The sequence below is a fragment of the Emys orbicularis genome, chromosome 13 (genome assembly GCF_028017835.1).
Source record: "Emys orbicularis isolate rEmyOrb1 chromosome 13, rEmyOrb1.hap1, whole genome shotgun sequence".
Lineage (NCBI taxonomy): Eukaryota > Metazoa > Chordata > Testudines > Emydidae > Emys > Emys orbicularis.
The window spans coordinates 44,886,739-44,902,838 of NC_088695.1; the positions used below are offsets into that span (position 1 = coordinate 44,886,739).

The 16,100-nt window shown below is 44.4% G+C and overlaps 1 protein-coding gene across 1 annotated transcript in view; it reads right to left on the bottom strand.

Annotated features, from left to right (window-relative positions):
* Positions 1-202: 202 nt before the first annotated feature.
* Positions 203-16,100, bottom strand: part of LOC135887613 (ABC-type organic anion transporter ABCA8-like) — a 58,232-nt gene continuing 42,334 nt past the window's right edge. Inside the window, exons 27-39 of the mRNA XM_065415332.1 lie at positions 15,024-15,107; positions 13,289-13,380; positions 13,024-13,144; positions 10,759-10,876; positions 9,845-9,936; positions 7,828-8,006; positions 6,699-6,774; positions 5,444-5,538; positions 4,245-4,364; positions 3,713-3,853; positions 1,657-1,736; positions 1,115-1,170; positions 203-301 (exon numbers count right to left, since the gene is read on the bottom strand). Of these exons, the coding sequence (XP_065271404.1) occupies positions 203-301; positions 1,115-1,170; positions 1,657-1,736; positions 3,713-3,853; positions 4,245-4,364; positions 5,444-5,538; positions 6,699-6,774; positions 7,828-8,006; positions 9,845-9,936; positions 10,759-10,876; positions 13,024-13,144; positions 13,289-13,380; positions 15,024-15,107 (1,353 nt within the window). The remainder of the gene's footprint in view (positions 302-1,114; positions 1,171-1,656; positions 1,737-3,712; positions 3,854-4,244; positions 4,365-5,443; positions 5,539-6,698; positions 6,775-7,827; positions 8,007-9,844; positions 9,937-10,758; positions 10,877-13,023; positions 13,145-13,288; positions 13,381-15,023; positions 15,108-16,100) is intronic.

The following is a 16,100-nucleotide window of genomic DNA, read 5'->3' on the forward strand; positions in this document are numbered from 1 at the left end:
GTCTCAGAACATTTTCTCTGCTCCAAAAGGAAATGTGGCCATAGCCAAATGTAATTAATCAAAAAATAGTTTTCATGATGACTGGCTGAACTTTCCTCTCTTAACATTACCATAATACAATGTTAGTACTGGGTATAACGTAGTATGTAATTGTACATGCAGATATTGTTTGTAGAAAGATATAGGACTGTGGTGCAGGGCTTTAATTATCATCCTTTTGAAGGAGTTTCCATTCTGCTGTACTATCCAGATTCATATCAAAATCCTCTTTCTCCTGCTCTCTTGAAAGCTCTAAGAACACCTGAAATGTGAAAGTTAAAGGAAGGGTCTAATTAATTCCCAGGATTGGAAACAAAGAACTCAAATCATTTTGTTTTAGATTGAGATCTATTTATCCAACAATCCAAAAGGCAGATTTGACACAAAAAGATGTTGCAACGAAGAGAGAGACATGGCACGAGAAATTGTTTCTGTACTCTAACGCAATAAGATGTGAGCTATCAGAGGATAACAGAAGTATTTCAAGTGGGGAAGAAAAACCAACACAGGACCAAATTCTAACATCAGTTACAACTGAGCAAACTCACTGATAACCATTGTTTTGAATGCTTGTACATTGGTGTTATTTGCATCTGAATAGAAATTCCATATCAAATCATAAGGCGTTGCAATAATTATTGTTCTGTGCTTCTGACAGGTACACGGCATAGACCTCAGTGCTGAGATGACAACCTTTATACAACTTACTGATAACTCTCATTTAGGAGGCAGTGTTCCTAGTGCACAGGGCACTGGATGGGGACTCTAAAGACCTGGGTTCAATTTGTGGCCCTGCTACTGGCTTGCTGGGTGACCTTGGGAAAATCACCTCATTGCTCTGTTCCTCAGTTTCCCCATCTGTAAACTGAGAATAAAGATGCTGGCCTGCTTTGTAAAACACCTTGGAATGTCCTGATGAAAAGTGCGGTGTAAGATTTAGGGATCATTATTACTTGGACTGATCCCCACACGGACATTCTTTAGAATATGTTAGTTACCAGGTTAAATATATTCATTTTTACACATTGTATTTTCTTGCTACTGTCTCTGAAATATTATAAACAGCACACTGTACCTGTTCCAAAGTAGACTGAGAAAGGCTGTATTCCTCCAGGTCGAAGGTACGTTTAGCTGGACAGAAATGAACACACATTAGAAATCTCCCCCAAATATATTTAATGACTTTAAACAATGATTCTTCATGTGTGTGGTGAGTCCCTTTTGTTTAGTTCTCCTCAGGCCTAACCATAGACAGGTGCAGAGAACACAGCTGTGCAAGCAACTGCCTAGAAGTTCTCCCAATAGCCTGAAGACATCCACGTTGCAGAGACACCATCTCTGGCTGTATGTAACAATGGATGGGGAGAGCTGCTTCCCTTTTTGGCCAGTCATGACATTTTAGAGGATCCACAGGACTACTCAACAGGCCCCAAAGTTGTAGTTCACAGGGCCAGAACCTCACCCCAGTATAAACTGCCTTAGCTCCTTAGACTTTCAAGCAGCTAGGCCTAATTACACCCACAGAGGATCTGGCCCAAGCTTTTTTGACAGAAAAATATATAGATTAAGATGCGGTTGTATTACAGAGATTCCAACATTTGACAACACCCCTCTTACCTGCCTCCAAATTGAAAAAGGCCTGGGACAGAGACTGTACATTTTCCATTGGTATCTTATAGACCATCAAAGAGGAATACCTGAGAGAAGAAACGTGCAGAAGGTGACCAGAATGTTTAAGCAATGATTGGATCACAGTCTATACATACATGCACAGAGAGAAGATTTCGGATGGCAAACGGCTCTTTAATCTAGCAGACAAAAGCATAACAGTGGTGCTGGAACAATTTGTATAGTGAGGGTGCTGAGAGTCATTGAATCAAACTGTGAAACCTGTATATAACGGAAACCACTTCAAGCCAGGGGGTGCGGCAGCATCCGCTGCACCCCTATTTCCAGCACCCATGATAACACATTCCGGTGGCTGAAAGTTGAAGCTAGACACATTCAAAGTAGAAATAAGGTGCATACTTGTGGTGAAGAGGGTAATTAACCACTGGAAAAACTTACCTAGTGATGCCATGGATTCGTCCTCTCTTGAAATTGTTAAATCAAGACTGGATGTTTTTCTAAAAGTTATGCTCAGCCATAAGTTACAAGATTGATGTAGGAACCAGTGGTTGGAATTCTATTTCCTGTGTTATGCAGGAGCTCAGACTAAGGGCTTGTCAACACTACCCGCTGGATCGGCGGGCAGTGATGGATCCAGCGGGGGTTGATTTATCGCGTCTAGTATAGACGCGATAAATCGACCGCTGAGCGCTCTCCTGTCGACTCCGGTACTCCACCAGAACAAGAAGCACAAGCAGAGTCGACAGGAGAGCATCAGCTGTCAACTTACCGCAGTGAAGACACCACGGTAAGTAGATCTAAGTACGTCGACTTCAGCTACGCTATTCACATAGCTGAAGTTGCGTATCTTAGATCAACCCCGTGCGGTAGTTTAGACAAGCCCTAAGTCAATGGGAGTTTTGCCAATGACTTCAAAGCGTCCAGGATTCCACTCTAGATGATCATAATGGTTCTTTCTGATCTTAAAATATATAACTATGGGAAATGGGGTTCTCTCTTGTGAACACACATACCAGTCATCAGCCTTTCTATTCAGCTTGTATGGCGTATCCCTTTCCTTTACCCTTCATCTGTTTTTGTCATTCAGATTGTTAGCTCTCCGGAGTTGGGACTGTATGTTGCGATATAGCACCTAATACATTAGGATGTTAACGCAACATAATAAAAATAATTTGTGGGTGATTATGCATACAAGAGAAGCGGGGGTATTGAAAGCACTTGTCCACTCATGGTAAAATTACTTTGTCATGGAACTTGTATCCTTATTCAAATTAATATCAGTGGATTCAGAAGAGAAATATTAGGAAGCCAGGTTTTTTTGCATTGGAGTCACATAGAGGAAGACGCTAAATGTTGAATGATTTTAAAAGGGTCCCACTAAGAGAAAGAAGGTTGGTTCCCCGGAAAGTTCATCTTTTTTATGTTACTAGTATGGAATGTCCAACCCCCAAATGGGATAGTTAGAAACAAGTTCAAATAATGGACATCAGCCTGGAAAATATTACCAATCAAACTGACCAAAATCGTTTGTAGAACAATTTCTAAATGTCCCTTTTCAAAACGTTAACAATCTTTCTTTTGAAAGTTCATGTGCTGTCCAGCTTTCAGTGTGGTTTTCCCTCTCCCTCCATCAGTGACCCAAGACGTATGTTCCATCATAAGGTGTGCATGTTGAATTGGACATACTAACTTCATTACTGTTTCCTCTGGCCCTGATGATAATTAATATTCATCCTTTTTAATAATCTTCCTGGGCCTATTGCTGTAACCAATTGCCACTCTTCGAAGTCATATTCTGGACTGGTGAGCAGGAGGTGTTGTAGATGGGCTCGGTTGGTGTCCTACCCTCTCCAGCCTATCATCCCCTGGCTTTGTGGATGCTGGAATTCATACACGTCACACAAACTCAGATCTCTAAGTTAGCCCACTGTTGTGCCAACAGCTATTGCACCCAAATCCAAATAGCATCCAAGCCCACTAAGTAACCCCTGCAGCACAGAAGCATTTGCATTGTCAATAAGGCTCTGGCATTCTTTTAAGTTACCGTTCCTGACGTGCTGCAAGTGGGAAGATTTGTGTAATCTCTGCATGGATGAGATCAACTTGTTCTGGGTCCTTCACTTTAATTTCCAGCAAGTAACCTTTGCCAAACTTGTTTTTCAGGTACTGAATGGAGCCTATACAGCTGCAGAGGAGAGAAGCACAAAGTGGATCACTCATCAATGGTTCTCACGACTCTCTTTTAGTAATTGCAACCACATGATGTGAAGAAAGTGGTTGAATTCATTAGTTTTTCTATTAGCTCTCTAGGGGAAGGATTGATATTAGCTCAGATTCTTCCTAAGTCTATCTGTCTTCCAAGGCAGTACATTTACTTTGTATCTAAGCAACAGTATTCCTTGGAAGGAGCAGTATCTTTTGGCAAAATAAACTGGCAATGTGCAAGTACTTAACAATGGCTTTGCGACTGAATGTTGCCAATATATATTTAATGCTGGTCCCTGTATTTTGTTTTTATTCAAAGCTGTATTAATTTTTGACACTTATATTCCTCTAACGTATCTGCTGCTGCTTACCGGAGCTTTCCAGACACCATGATGGCCACTCGGTCACACAATGCCTCAGCCTCCTTCATGTAATGGGTTGTCAAGATGACTCCTTGTTTCTTATTTTTCAATGCAGCACGAACTGCTGTCCTGCAACCAAAAAATACATTTGATTTGCAATGTACAACTCCTGTGAGTATTTTCCTGCATTGCTCCTCTGAATTTCCAGAAAAGGCAAAGACATGTAACTTTCCTCCTACAGCTGCCCTTTTACAGTAATGAAAGGAGAAACTAATAAGCTAACCAAAATAGCAGAACTTGCATGATCACTGAACCTTCAAAGTTCAAGGCCATTGGGGCGGAGAGTGAGGGATGATTTACAGAGAGGAATGACAGGTGGGGGAGTGAGGAGGAAGGACACAGTCAAAGAAGAGAAGGAAGGTTAGAAACATAATTGCGGCTTGAGGGTAGCTGAGAAAGCAAAGAGACCGAGGCTGGTCTGGTCTATTTTGTGCTTAGAAAATGATCACTGATATTTTCAGAGTGATCACAGGTAAATCAGGTGGGAGTCCAGGTGGGGGAAGAGTAGGAGGTCACACTAACAAGGAACCTAAACCTTTAGAATTGAAGTGCCCCTCGTTGGGTTTGCTCATCCCCCTACAAGTAATGAGCTGCTACAGTGCAAGGATTCAAATAACGACCAAAAGGTCCCTACGATTTGTTCTGAAAGCAAGGGCCCTTTGGATTTCAGACTATTTTATGAGTGTGACTCAGAGAGAGGGGCCTAGGAGTAACTAAGTCTGGACTGAGAATTCAGAGCATCTCTCCTGCTTCCACAGGGCTGGATTCTGTCAAAAGAGCTTCGCTCACTTGCATGACTCACTAAGAGGTCAGGCAGCACTATAAACCTGACTGCCGGGAATACAAAGGCTGCCCTGCTCCAAATCCTCCCAGGGCATAACAGACCCAACATGCCCCCCAAAACTACATGCGGCTTGCTGTGCAGGCTGCACCCTGTAACGAGTGTAGTAGGGGGTCCTCTCCTCTGCTGTGCTGGGAACCTCCATGGGGCCGCCTCCTTCCCTGAGCCTCAAAAGCTCTTCCCTCTCACCAACAGCAGTTGGCCCAATCAAAGATATTACCTCACCCACCTGGTCTCTCTAACAAGCCCAAGAAGCACTCGAACAGTTGGTTTCCATGCTGCCTTCCGGACAGTTAGCTGCACTCACCACACATGATGTTGCCCCATGGGGTCCATTCCGGTTGACAGTTCGTCCAAAAGCACCAGCGTTGGCTTGCCCAGCATGCTCAGTGCAAAACACACCTGATGGGGGGAAGATCACAAAGTCAGTGGCTTTTACCTTCGCAGCTTGCCCTGGTCTCATTGGTAGTAACTGCCTTTCACTCAGCACGGTCATAGCTAGAACGGCTCAGTTGGTTTAGTGAGGGCAGCCCCTTTTGTATAATGTGGTATGCACTTTGAGGGACTGTCAACATGTGGTGAGTGCAACTGGTATGAAGAAAGCAAGCTTTGACTGAATTTGCAGGGAATGGGCAGGTCAGGCATGTCAGTGACACATGCTGAGGGGGCTTCTCTCACCCACGACATCTTCACCATCTACTTAGGCTTCTCCAGTGATTCTGACACTGCACAGTAAGGTGTGACCCGCTCTCTGCTAAAGAAACAATGTGTAACATTTCTTTCTCCTTTTCCAAGATGCTCCAAAGAAAGTTGTGAATTCACTCCTCTTCATACCCCTGGTCTTTGGAGAACTTCAGATCCAGATCCGAACTGCATGAATGGTCCCTCTCTTTCTACTGGGCTGACCCAAAACCTCAACCTCAAACACCCCTGAATTCTAGAGAAGTTCGGATCCAGAGTTTTAGGCTCAGGTCCATCTTTAATTAGAAATCCAGAGCAGGGATGCACCAACTATAGAGCAATGCACACAAATACAACAGGAGGCAGCTCGATCCTTTTCACTTGCCATTCCAAAATAAAGAATGATTGAGAGGGATCTTCCTGGAATGGTTCATCCTCTTCTCTAGACACTACTGACCCATCCTTGCCAGGGCTGATTTATCCCTGCCTTATAGATAGGGTTGCTATCTGTCCAGGTTTTCCCAGGATCGTCCCTTTTTTGAGATAGCTGTCCTGGGAAATCTGTACACACCACCAGCTGTCCAGTTTTATAGGCTCAGGATCATTCCAGAGGCCACAGTTTTTTTTATATCTTAGATGGCAACTCTACTTACAGAGTGCAAAATATTTGCCTTTTGTGTACTCTAGACAGCACCCAATAGCACTGGCTTAATACCCACAAAGCCAAAAGCATTTGCAGGGAAAAAGATCCCCAAACTTCCTGAAAAGACAACTTGAATTCTTCCTTCGGAACCCTTCAGGGAGGGTCCAGGTGGAAACTCTAACTAAGAAGTGATGGGTTTTAGAACAAAAAAAACCACAGGAGAGAACAAAATCCACACCTTTCTGCTTATTCCTGCCGGTAGTTTCTTGGCTGGTTTTTGAAGATGCTCCTGAAGTTTCAGAGCATTCACTACCCTGGTGGGGAGAAAAAGTGAAATGAACCTATCAGTTATATCTCTCCTTCCTGGCCTTGAACCCCTCTGTCTGTTACATCATAATCATTTCTACAGCCACCCTTGTGATCTCACAAAGATCACTCCATCCTCCCGCTCCCTGCCCAATCTTCTCCAGCAACAGTGCCATTCTTAGTCACCCATTTAGCCACTTCTCTCACACGTGCCTTTCGACAAAGCTCTCTATGTATGGAACTTCCCCCACAAAACTAGTCAGTAAAAGCCATCAGTCCTCCTTCAAATCCCTTCTTGAGACCTCAGCCGTGATGCTCGTGTGAAATTGTCAGCTGATAATAAATGGACTCTCTTATTTACTTTTTCGCATGTTTATTTATTAAGATGTAATTGGCTCAAAACCATCCACCCAGCTATCCTTCCTCCTGTGTCCCCTATTTGTCACAGACACTTGGTGTGTCTTGGAAATTAAAACACGTGTTGTGTGTACCCTACAACACTAGCAAGCCCTGGTCCTGGGGTTCCTGGACCTTCCTACAGTACAAATAATAACAACTTATAACAACAATAACAAACTGATACTAGTTAAAAACAAAAACAACCACCTTCCCGATTTTTCACTATGACATTTCAAAACCTTGACATTCTAAAATGTGAAAACCCCTGAAATTCCTATTTTCCTGTATAGTCATTAGAAAACCTCTCTGTTTTTTGCTAAGTACAAAAATATTTTTGCCATTTTCCACACTAGTCGTTCCCATTCCAGTGGCCAAAAGACAAGTGATCAGGCAAACTCCAGCTTTCGCAGCTGGGTCCTATGTACCCAATGAAATGCCTTACCGGGATTTTTTAAATGTTCCCCGCTCTCATCTCATTTAACCTGAGCAAGGAGGGAAAGAGCTCCACATTTTCTTCTATTTCATAGGTACACAAATGTGATAAAGAAGCTGGACCAGAAACAGCTTTAGACAACATGGGCGCAGAGGTCGCTAAAGGTGATTAAACACAATGTACATCCCTCCACACCCCCATAGAGGCTGGAATCATTTTATTTCTGTACCGTTTGATAGTAACAGCAGCATCTTCTTTCGTCATCCCTTTCACAGCAGCATAAACCTCCAGATGTTCCTGAACAGTAAGATTTGGCCAGAGAGGGTTCTCCTGAGGGCAGTACCCTAGAAAGTCGGTTGTGTCCTCTTCTGGTTCTGAAGCAGCTGCATCTGCCCCCTTCATCACCACCTGCACAAACAATCGGTTTATTCTGGGCTCAGAGATACAAGTGTTTCTTCACACTGTTTAAAAACTCTTCTTCAACATGGAATCCTGCAGACCTTACCAAGGGCCCAGCTGAGGGCTCTGCAGGTTTCAGCTCTAATATGGCCCCACTACTTCAACAGAGTCAAAACAGGGAAAGGGAGACAGGGAAAAGAGGTAAAATGCAGTCTCCTTTTTGTAATGCTGTGGTGAAGGAGTGAAAGGAATGGGGCTATAAAATTAGGGGTAAGCTAATAGGAAGGAATTATTTACAATGTTCATGAAAGGGACCTCGAGAGGTCATCTAATCCAGTTCCCTGCACTCATGGCAGTATTAAGTATTATCTAGACCAGGGATCGGCAACCTTTGGCACACGCCTCGCCAGGGTAAGCACCCTGGCGGGCCTGGCCGGTTTGTTTACCTGCGCGTCCGCAGGTTCGGCCGATAGCGGCTCCCACTGGCCCGGTTCACCGCTGCAGGCCAATGGGAGCTGCTGGAAGAGGCAGCCAGCACATCCCTCGGCCCGCGCTGCTTCCCGCAGCCCCCATTGGCCAGGAGCAGCGAACCAGGCCAATGGGAGCCGCGATCGGCCAAATCCGCGGACGCGGCAGGTAAACAAACCGGCCCGGCCCACCAGGGTGCTTACCCTTGCAAGCCATGTGCCAAAGGTTGCCGACCCCTGATCTAGACCATCCCTGAGAGGTGTTTGTCCAACCTGCTCTTAAAAATCCCCAATGATGGAGATTCCACAACCTCCCTAGACAGTTTATTTCAGTGCTTAACCACCCTGACAGTTAGGAAGTTTTTCCTAATGTCCAACCTAAACCTCCCTTGCTGCAATTTAAGCCCATTGCTTCTTGTCCTATTCTCAGAGGTTAAGGAGAACAATTTTTCTCCCTCCTCCTTGTAACAACCTTTTATGTACTTGAAAACTGTTACGTCCCCTCTCAGTCATCTCTTCTCCAGACTAAACAAACCCAAATTTTTCAATCTTCCCTCATAGCTCATGTTTTCTAGACCGTTGATCATTTTTGTTGCTCTTCTCTGGACTTTCTCCCATTTGTCCACATCTTTCCTGAAATGCGGTGCCCAGAACTGGACACAATACTCCAGTTGAGGCCTAATCAGCACGGAGTAGAGCGGAAAAATTACTTCTCATGTCTTGCTTAAACATTCTTGCTAATACAGCCCTGAAAGATATTTGCTTTTTCTGCAACAGTGTTACATTGTTGACTCAGATTGTACTGTATTAGCAGGTCCAAGATGTGGACAAATTGGAGAAAGTCCAGAGAAGAGCAACAAAAATGATTCAACACGAATGAACACATCTCAGAACTGTAGCAATTAGGCGGCAGCCCCCAAATCCAACAAGTCAAGCTTTTCCCTCTGTGTAAGACAATGTTTGGAAACTAAGGCTGCACAACTCTGATGTCATTATTGCAAACGAATTGTAGTTTATTGTAAGTTTTGAACTCTTAGGGTGAAATCCTGGCCCAGGTGGGTATGTGTACATTGCATCTGGGAGCGAGCTTCCCAATTTAACAATAGCCGTGTAGATGTTATTTTGATGTTGCAACTCAGGCTGGAACTCAGGCAACCTCCCGGCTTCTTTTACTATTCTAGCTTGAGTCCCATGAGCATGAGTCTGTGGGCGTGGGCTGGGAGGCTCGCTTCTAGATGCAGTGTAGATATACCTATTGAAGTCAATAGATATACTCCCATTGATTTCAATAGGACCAGGATATAATCCTGGAGTTTTCAGCTTTCAGTTAGCATTCAGAATAGACAATGCTCCTTCTCCTCTTTCCCAGGTTTCTCCTACCTGTCCAGCAGTTAGGGACGTGTCTCCAATGATCACCTTTAGAGTAGTGCTTTTGCCAGCCCCATTGGGTCCAAGTAGCCCAAAAACCTCACCTAGAATAAAATGGACAGATGAGTACCATCTACTGGAACTGCCAGCAACTGTGCATCACTACAAGAGAGAGGGAACGGAACCAGGGAAATCTGACATTTTTGCAAAGAATTGCAGCTGTTTTTCTTTACAGGACTAGTGTCCCATGCAAATGTTTTGGAATACAGTGCAGAAGGCTTTTATGTTTCCTGAAACTGATACACTTGATGGTCTGCCATTTGTGCTGGTGGTACAAATATGTACTCAGATCTCTGAACTGGTGATGAGATAGAGCAGCATTCCTGAGTCACTGATTTAAATCCCACCTCGGTTAGTAGTGACTGAAGTTCTCTACCATCTGATGCATGTTCAGTGGCCAATGTGAACTCAGCTGACAGTGCCAGTCAAATCCCTATGATCAGATTCCAGTCACAGTTATACCTGCATATGTCTGGAGAAGTCTACAAAATTTAAAAGACTCACCAGCATAAATGAAATCAGAATATGGCCTCCAGTATTGAGGTGTCTGTATCAGAAAATCAGCCATTACTATTTACATAAATATTGGCAATCTTAACAGAGAGATGGAGGAGTGCCAGAGATTACACACCCATCTAATTCCATAGGTTAGGTTTGAGAAAAATTAGCCAGGTAACGTGCGGACACTTGCAACAAGCCTCTACCCAAAATTTCTTGATTTGTCATGCTTGGTGCCTCTGATAAATAGAAGGCTCCAGTCACCAGTGATGTTAATCCAGTAACTTTCCCAAGATCTAAATATTCTATTAAACAAAATGCATAATATTGTTTGTAAAACCTCTAGTGATACACCTGTTTGTTCTGACCTTTTTTAACGCAAAAGGAGACATTTTTTGTGGCGACTTTCTTCCTTTTCTTAAAAATGGAGCTGGCCTTCTTGTCTTTGTATTCCTTGCGTAGACTGTTCACGCTAAGGATTGGTCTCTGTGGAACAAAAGCAAACCACCATCACTTTGATCAAAAATATGGATGTAGCAGATATGGCCCAATCTGAGAACTGAATGAAAGATGATTGAGAAAACTGTTCCTTAGAACTCATTTGGTATCACAAACCTTCCTCATTTCCTTCCTCTGCTGACATTTTAAAATTTACAGTTGACTATTGTTATCTATGTGGACTTGTGGATTTATTAAGCACAATTTGAGAAGCAGCTATCTATTGCTCAACACCCAGCTCTGAAAATGCACATGGTAAGAAAAAGTTGGGTGTTTCTGAGGTTTCTGTGGTTGGTGGCCTTGTTGCTGAAAAATCACTTATGGACATCACCTGTGACTAGAACCATTTGGGAATTTTCTGCTGGAATGATTTTCTGGCAGAAATGCAAATTTTTTCTTGGGAAGGGATCCCCTTTTCCTGCTTGTGACCAGGGCCGGCTCCAGGCACCAGCCCACCAAGCTTGTGCTTGGGGCGGCACCTGGAGGGGGGCGGCGTGGTGCTCCGGCTCCGGCCGCCGGGGAGAGCACGCTGGGGGGGGAGGCCGGAGGCTTTTTTGCCTGGGGCGGCAAAAAAGCCAAAGCCGGCCCTGCTTGTGACTATGGCTGGTTGAAAATTTTCCATCTAAACTTCTTTTTGATGGCAAGTTGGGCTTTCCAATTAATTAAAACTTTCATAGAAAGTGTCTGATTTCCTTGAATATTTTCAATTTTTCATCGGAAAACTGGAAACCAAATAATTTTTGGTTTTTGGATGAAAACTGTTGTTTTCTGCAAAAAATCCCATTTCCTGACTAGCTCTGCTTGTGACACCAAGAGCCTGTTAAGTGTTTTCCAGTGTCCAGGGCCAGCTTTAAGCCCAAAGCAGCTTGAGGCGCTGCCCAGACTCTGCCAATTCACAGGCTGACCTGCTCTTCCTATCTGGCAGTAGGATGGAGCCACCATCTCTTCTCCCTGCCAGTGACATCAGCCAGAGGAAAATTGCTAATACGTGAGAAACTCCCTTTAGCTTGTGTTTTCCCCATGACCAGGAGGTATCTTTGCATAAAAAGTCTTGAGTAAGATTAAGCAGCTCCCTTGTGCCCTGGCTCTAGGGTGAAGACAAAGAAGACTCACAGCATAAACACAAAGCAGAAATGGATGATTTTACTGCAAAATGAAATATATAAAGAGCTAGCATTTAACTGCACTGTGCCTTTGGTGGATCAGAATGAAGGCCTGGTGAAGATTAATCAGATTTAAAGTCAGGCTAATTGCTATGCATTACACCAGGGGTAGGAAACCTATGGCACGCATGCCGAAGTCGGCACACGAGCTGATTTTCAGTGGCACTCACACTGCCCAGGTCCTGGCCACCAGACCGGGGGCCTCTGCATTTTAATTTAATTTTAAATGAAGCTTCTTAAACATTTTAAAAAATGTATTTACTTTGCATACAATAGTTTAGTTATATAGTATAGACTTATAGAAAGAGACCTTCTAAAAACGCTAAAATGCATTACTGGCACACAAAACCTTCAATTAGAGTGTATAAATGAAGACTCGGCACACCACTTCTGAAAGGTTGCCGACCCCTGCATTACACTGTAGTTTACAGCGACATCAGCAAATGTTTTATTACAGAAGTCTGCAAAATTTAAAAGAGCCACCAACATAAATGAAATCAGAATGTGGCCCCCAGTATTCAGGTGTCTATATCACAAAGCCAATCATTACTATTTGCTTTAATATTGGCAATCTGAATAGAGAGATGGAGGAGCGCCAGAGATTAAACACCCATCTCATTCCATAGGTCAGGTTTGATAAAAATTGGCAGGCTAATGTGGGGAGATGTGCAGTATGCCTCTACCCAACTAATGAATTGTCATTATTTAGGTTGGACATTAGGAAAAACTTCCTACACGTCAGGGTAGTTAAGCACTGGAACAAATTGCCTAGGGAGGCCGTGGAATCTCTGTCATTGGAGGTTTTAAAGAACAGGTTAGACAAACACCTGTCAGGAATGGTCTAGTTATTACACAGTCCTGCCTTAAGCACAGGGGACTGGACTAGATGACCTATTGAGGTCCCTACCAGTCCTACATTTCGATGATTCTATGATTTCATGTTGGATGCACATTCTCCTTATTCATTTTTACCTCTTCCTGGTTCTGACAGGTCATCACGCTCCTGGCTTTCATTCTTTCAGCTTGAACATCTTCATCTTCCCCTTCAGACTCTTCAGGGTTTTGGTGGAACATCTCTTTCCTTGGAGAAATTCTACAGAGAAAAGAAACCAAACTCAGCGTCCTTGAAGCATATGGTACAGAGGCAGATTTCCACATGTAGCTCCTGTGTCATGAACACCTGATCTATTCAGCCTGAGGCTCAATTCAATTTGTATAAATTCTGTTTTGCACAGACCTGAAGATTGGATCCTCTCTTGTAGTTTTTCTTCCGTATTTCCACTCCAGACATCGCAGAATGAAAATAAAAATAATACAGTGCAGGTACGGCTGGAAAACAAGCAAAAGACAATGGGTGAAATGCCTGAATCCATTGACGTCAATGGCGAAACTACGATTTACTTCAGTGGAGCCAGGGATTTCACCCAAATACTCCTTTTCAGATTTTAGCATCCCATGTGAAGATAAACGGAGTGCAAAAAAAACCAGAGGCATGGCCTAGCGATCGGCACACAGGACAGAGCAGGAACAACCCAGATCTAATACTGGCTCTGACGTTGACTCTGTTGTCTTAGCAGAGAGAGCGAGGATGGATTATAGCTCAGTGGTTAAGGCACTCACTTGGGAGGTGAAATCAGTTCTACCAAGGATAGGGAAATGGAGATAGTGGTGGGAAGAAGGAAGGAGGAGGATGCTATGTATTTTTGTTCAACATCTTTATTAATGATCTGGATGATGGGATGGATTGCACCCTCAGCAAGTTTGCAGATGATATTAAGCTGGGGGGAGAGGTAGATATGCTGGAGGGTAGGGATAGAGTCCAGAGTGACCTAAACAAATTGGAGGATTGGGCCAAAAGAAATCTGATGAGATTCAACAAGGACAAGTGCAGAGTCCTGCACTTAGGATGGAAGAATCCCATGCACTGCTACAGGCTGGGGACTGAGTGGCTAAGCAGCAGTTCTGCAGAAAAGGACCTGGGGATTACAGTAGATGAGAAGATGGATATGAATCAGCAGTGTGCCCTTGTTGCCAAGAAGGCTAATGGCATATTGGGCTGCATCGAGGGAAGTGATTATTCCCCTCTATTCGGCACTGGTGAGGCCACACCTGGAGTATTGTGTCCAGTTTTGGGCTCCCCACTACAGAAAGGATGTGGACAAACTGGAGACAATGAAAATGATCAGGGGGCTGGGGCACATGACATACGAGGAGAGGCTGAGGGAACTGGGCTTGTTTAGTCTGCAGAAGAGAAGAGTGAGGGGGGATTTGATAGCAGCCTTCAACTACCTGAAGGGGGATTCCAAAGAGGATAGAGCTCGGCTGTTCTTAGTGGTGGCAGATGACAGAACAAGAAGCAATGGCCTCAAGTTGCGGGGGGTGGGGGAGCGGTCTAGGTTGGATATTAGGAAACATTATTTCACTAGGAGGGTGGCGAAGCACTGGAATGGGTTACCTAGGGAGGTGGCGGAATCTCCAGCCTTGGAGGTTTTTAAGGCCCAGCTTGACAAAGCCCTGGCTGAGATGATTTAGTTGAGGATTGGTCCTGTTTTGAGCAGGGGGTTGGATTAGATGATCTCCTGAGGTCTCTTCCAACCCTAATCTTCTATGATTCTATGATGCAGGAGTGTGGGGAGAGCCTTCAGGGAGTGGCAGATACACAAGGGTACTCACACGCCCACACGAAAAATGCTGTGAAGGTAACACTTGTACTGTCCCCCCTCAGGTAGCTGGAATGGATGGCCCCTCCTTACCAGTGAGATGTCGAGCCCTCTCAATTCCCCCTGAAGTCAATGGGGGGTTGAAAGGGCTCAGCACATCACAGGACTGGGCAGAACATCTTTGCTTTTCTTTTTTTAAATCTCAGAGCAGCAGTATGAGAAATTTTCTGCAACGAAACTCCATTCAGCAAGGGGCGGGCGTTGAAAACAGGAAAACTTCACATCATCTTAGAAATGGAAATTGGGTCTTACTGCCAGGCTAGCTAGCAAGTGTACTCTGCTCAGCATCATTTCTTCATCTTCTGCCCAGGAGAAAAATTCATGGTCTGACGACACCTGCATAAGGATAAAACAATTTATAGATTAGAAACAGCAACATTTTCCAGTGTAGAGTAAAAGTGAAAACCTACATCCTTTGAATGTAAGATAAGATTGAATGTATCCCTCTGTGTTTAAACATATATAAGCTCACCGCAATGCTTATGGTATTGTTAGAGAGTGTATGGGACCTTCCTAGACCTCTGTTTCAAAGGGGCTTTACAGTTTATCATTTGGCTGCACAATTACTCGGCACTTCATTGGTTTGGCATGATTGGACTCGCTCCTATAACTCAATGAGAGATCGAGGTGATGCATCCCTGAACCTTCCGCTTCCATCACATCCTCCATCTTCTCTTCCATCTTAACCCCCTTGCTTCCTGTTTTCCTCCCACCACCGCTATGTTCTCCCTTCTCCCTCCCACATCCATCTCCTACCTTTTCTTACCCCCAGTAGACCCTCATCCTACTTTCCACTGCTCCTTTGCCTTCTTTTTCTTGCATCCGGCAACCCTTCCCCAAGCCTTGCTTTTCCCTTCATCCCACCATTCGCTGCCATCACCTCCATCCGCTCTGCCAGTCTCTTCACCTCTAACTTCCCCCCCATCCTCTCTCCCCTGATCTCTCTGGAATGTCCACCATCCACAGGTCCTTTACCTCCCTCCATCTCTGTCTGCAGCTGCCCTCTCTGATGGTGGCACTCTTCCCACAGCCCTTGCCCAGCGTCATCTCCAAAGGACCATCATAGAGCCACTAGATTTCTCCTCTCCTGCTATTTTCAACCCTTCTCCAATCTCACTTCTCCTCCTGCCTCATTCTTCTCCAGGTAGATGTGACTTACTGCCTCCCTGACTCCTCCCCATCCACCTTCCTCTTCCACATTGATTTCTGGCTCTCTCCCTTCCTCTCATTACAGTCCCTCACGTACTCCACTTCCATATTGACCCCTTGGAAAACAACCTGTGCAGCTCCTTAGCCAGCTGCCTCCTTGCCTTCATCTTCTTGTTCCCT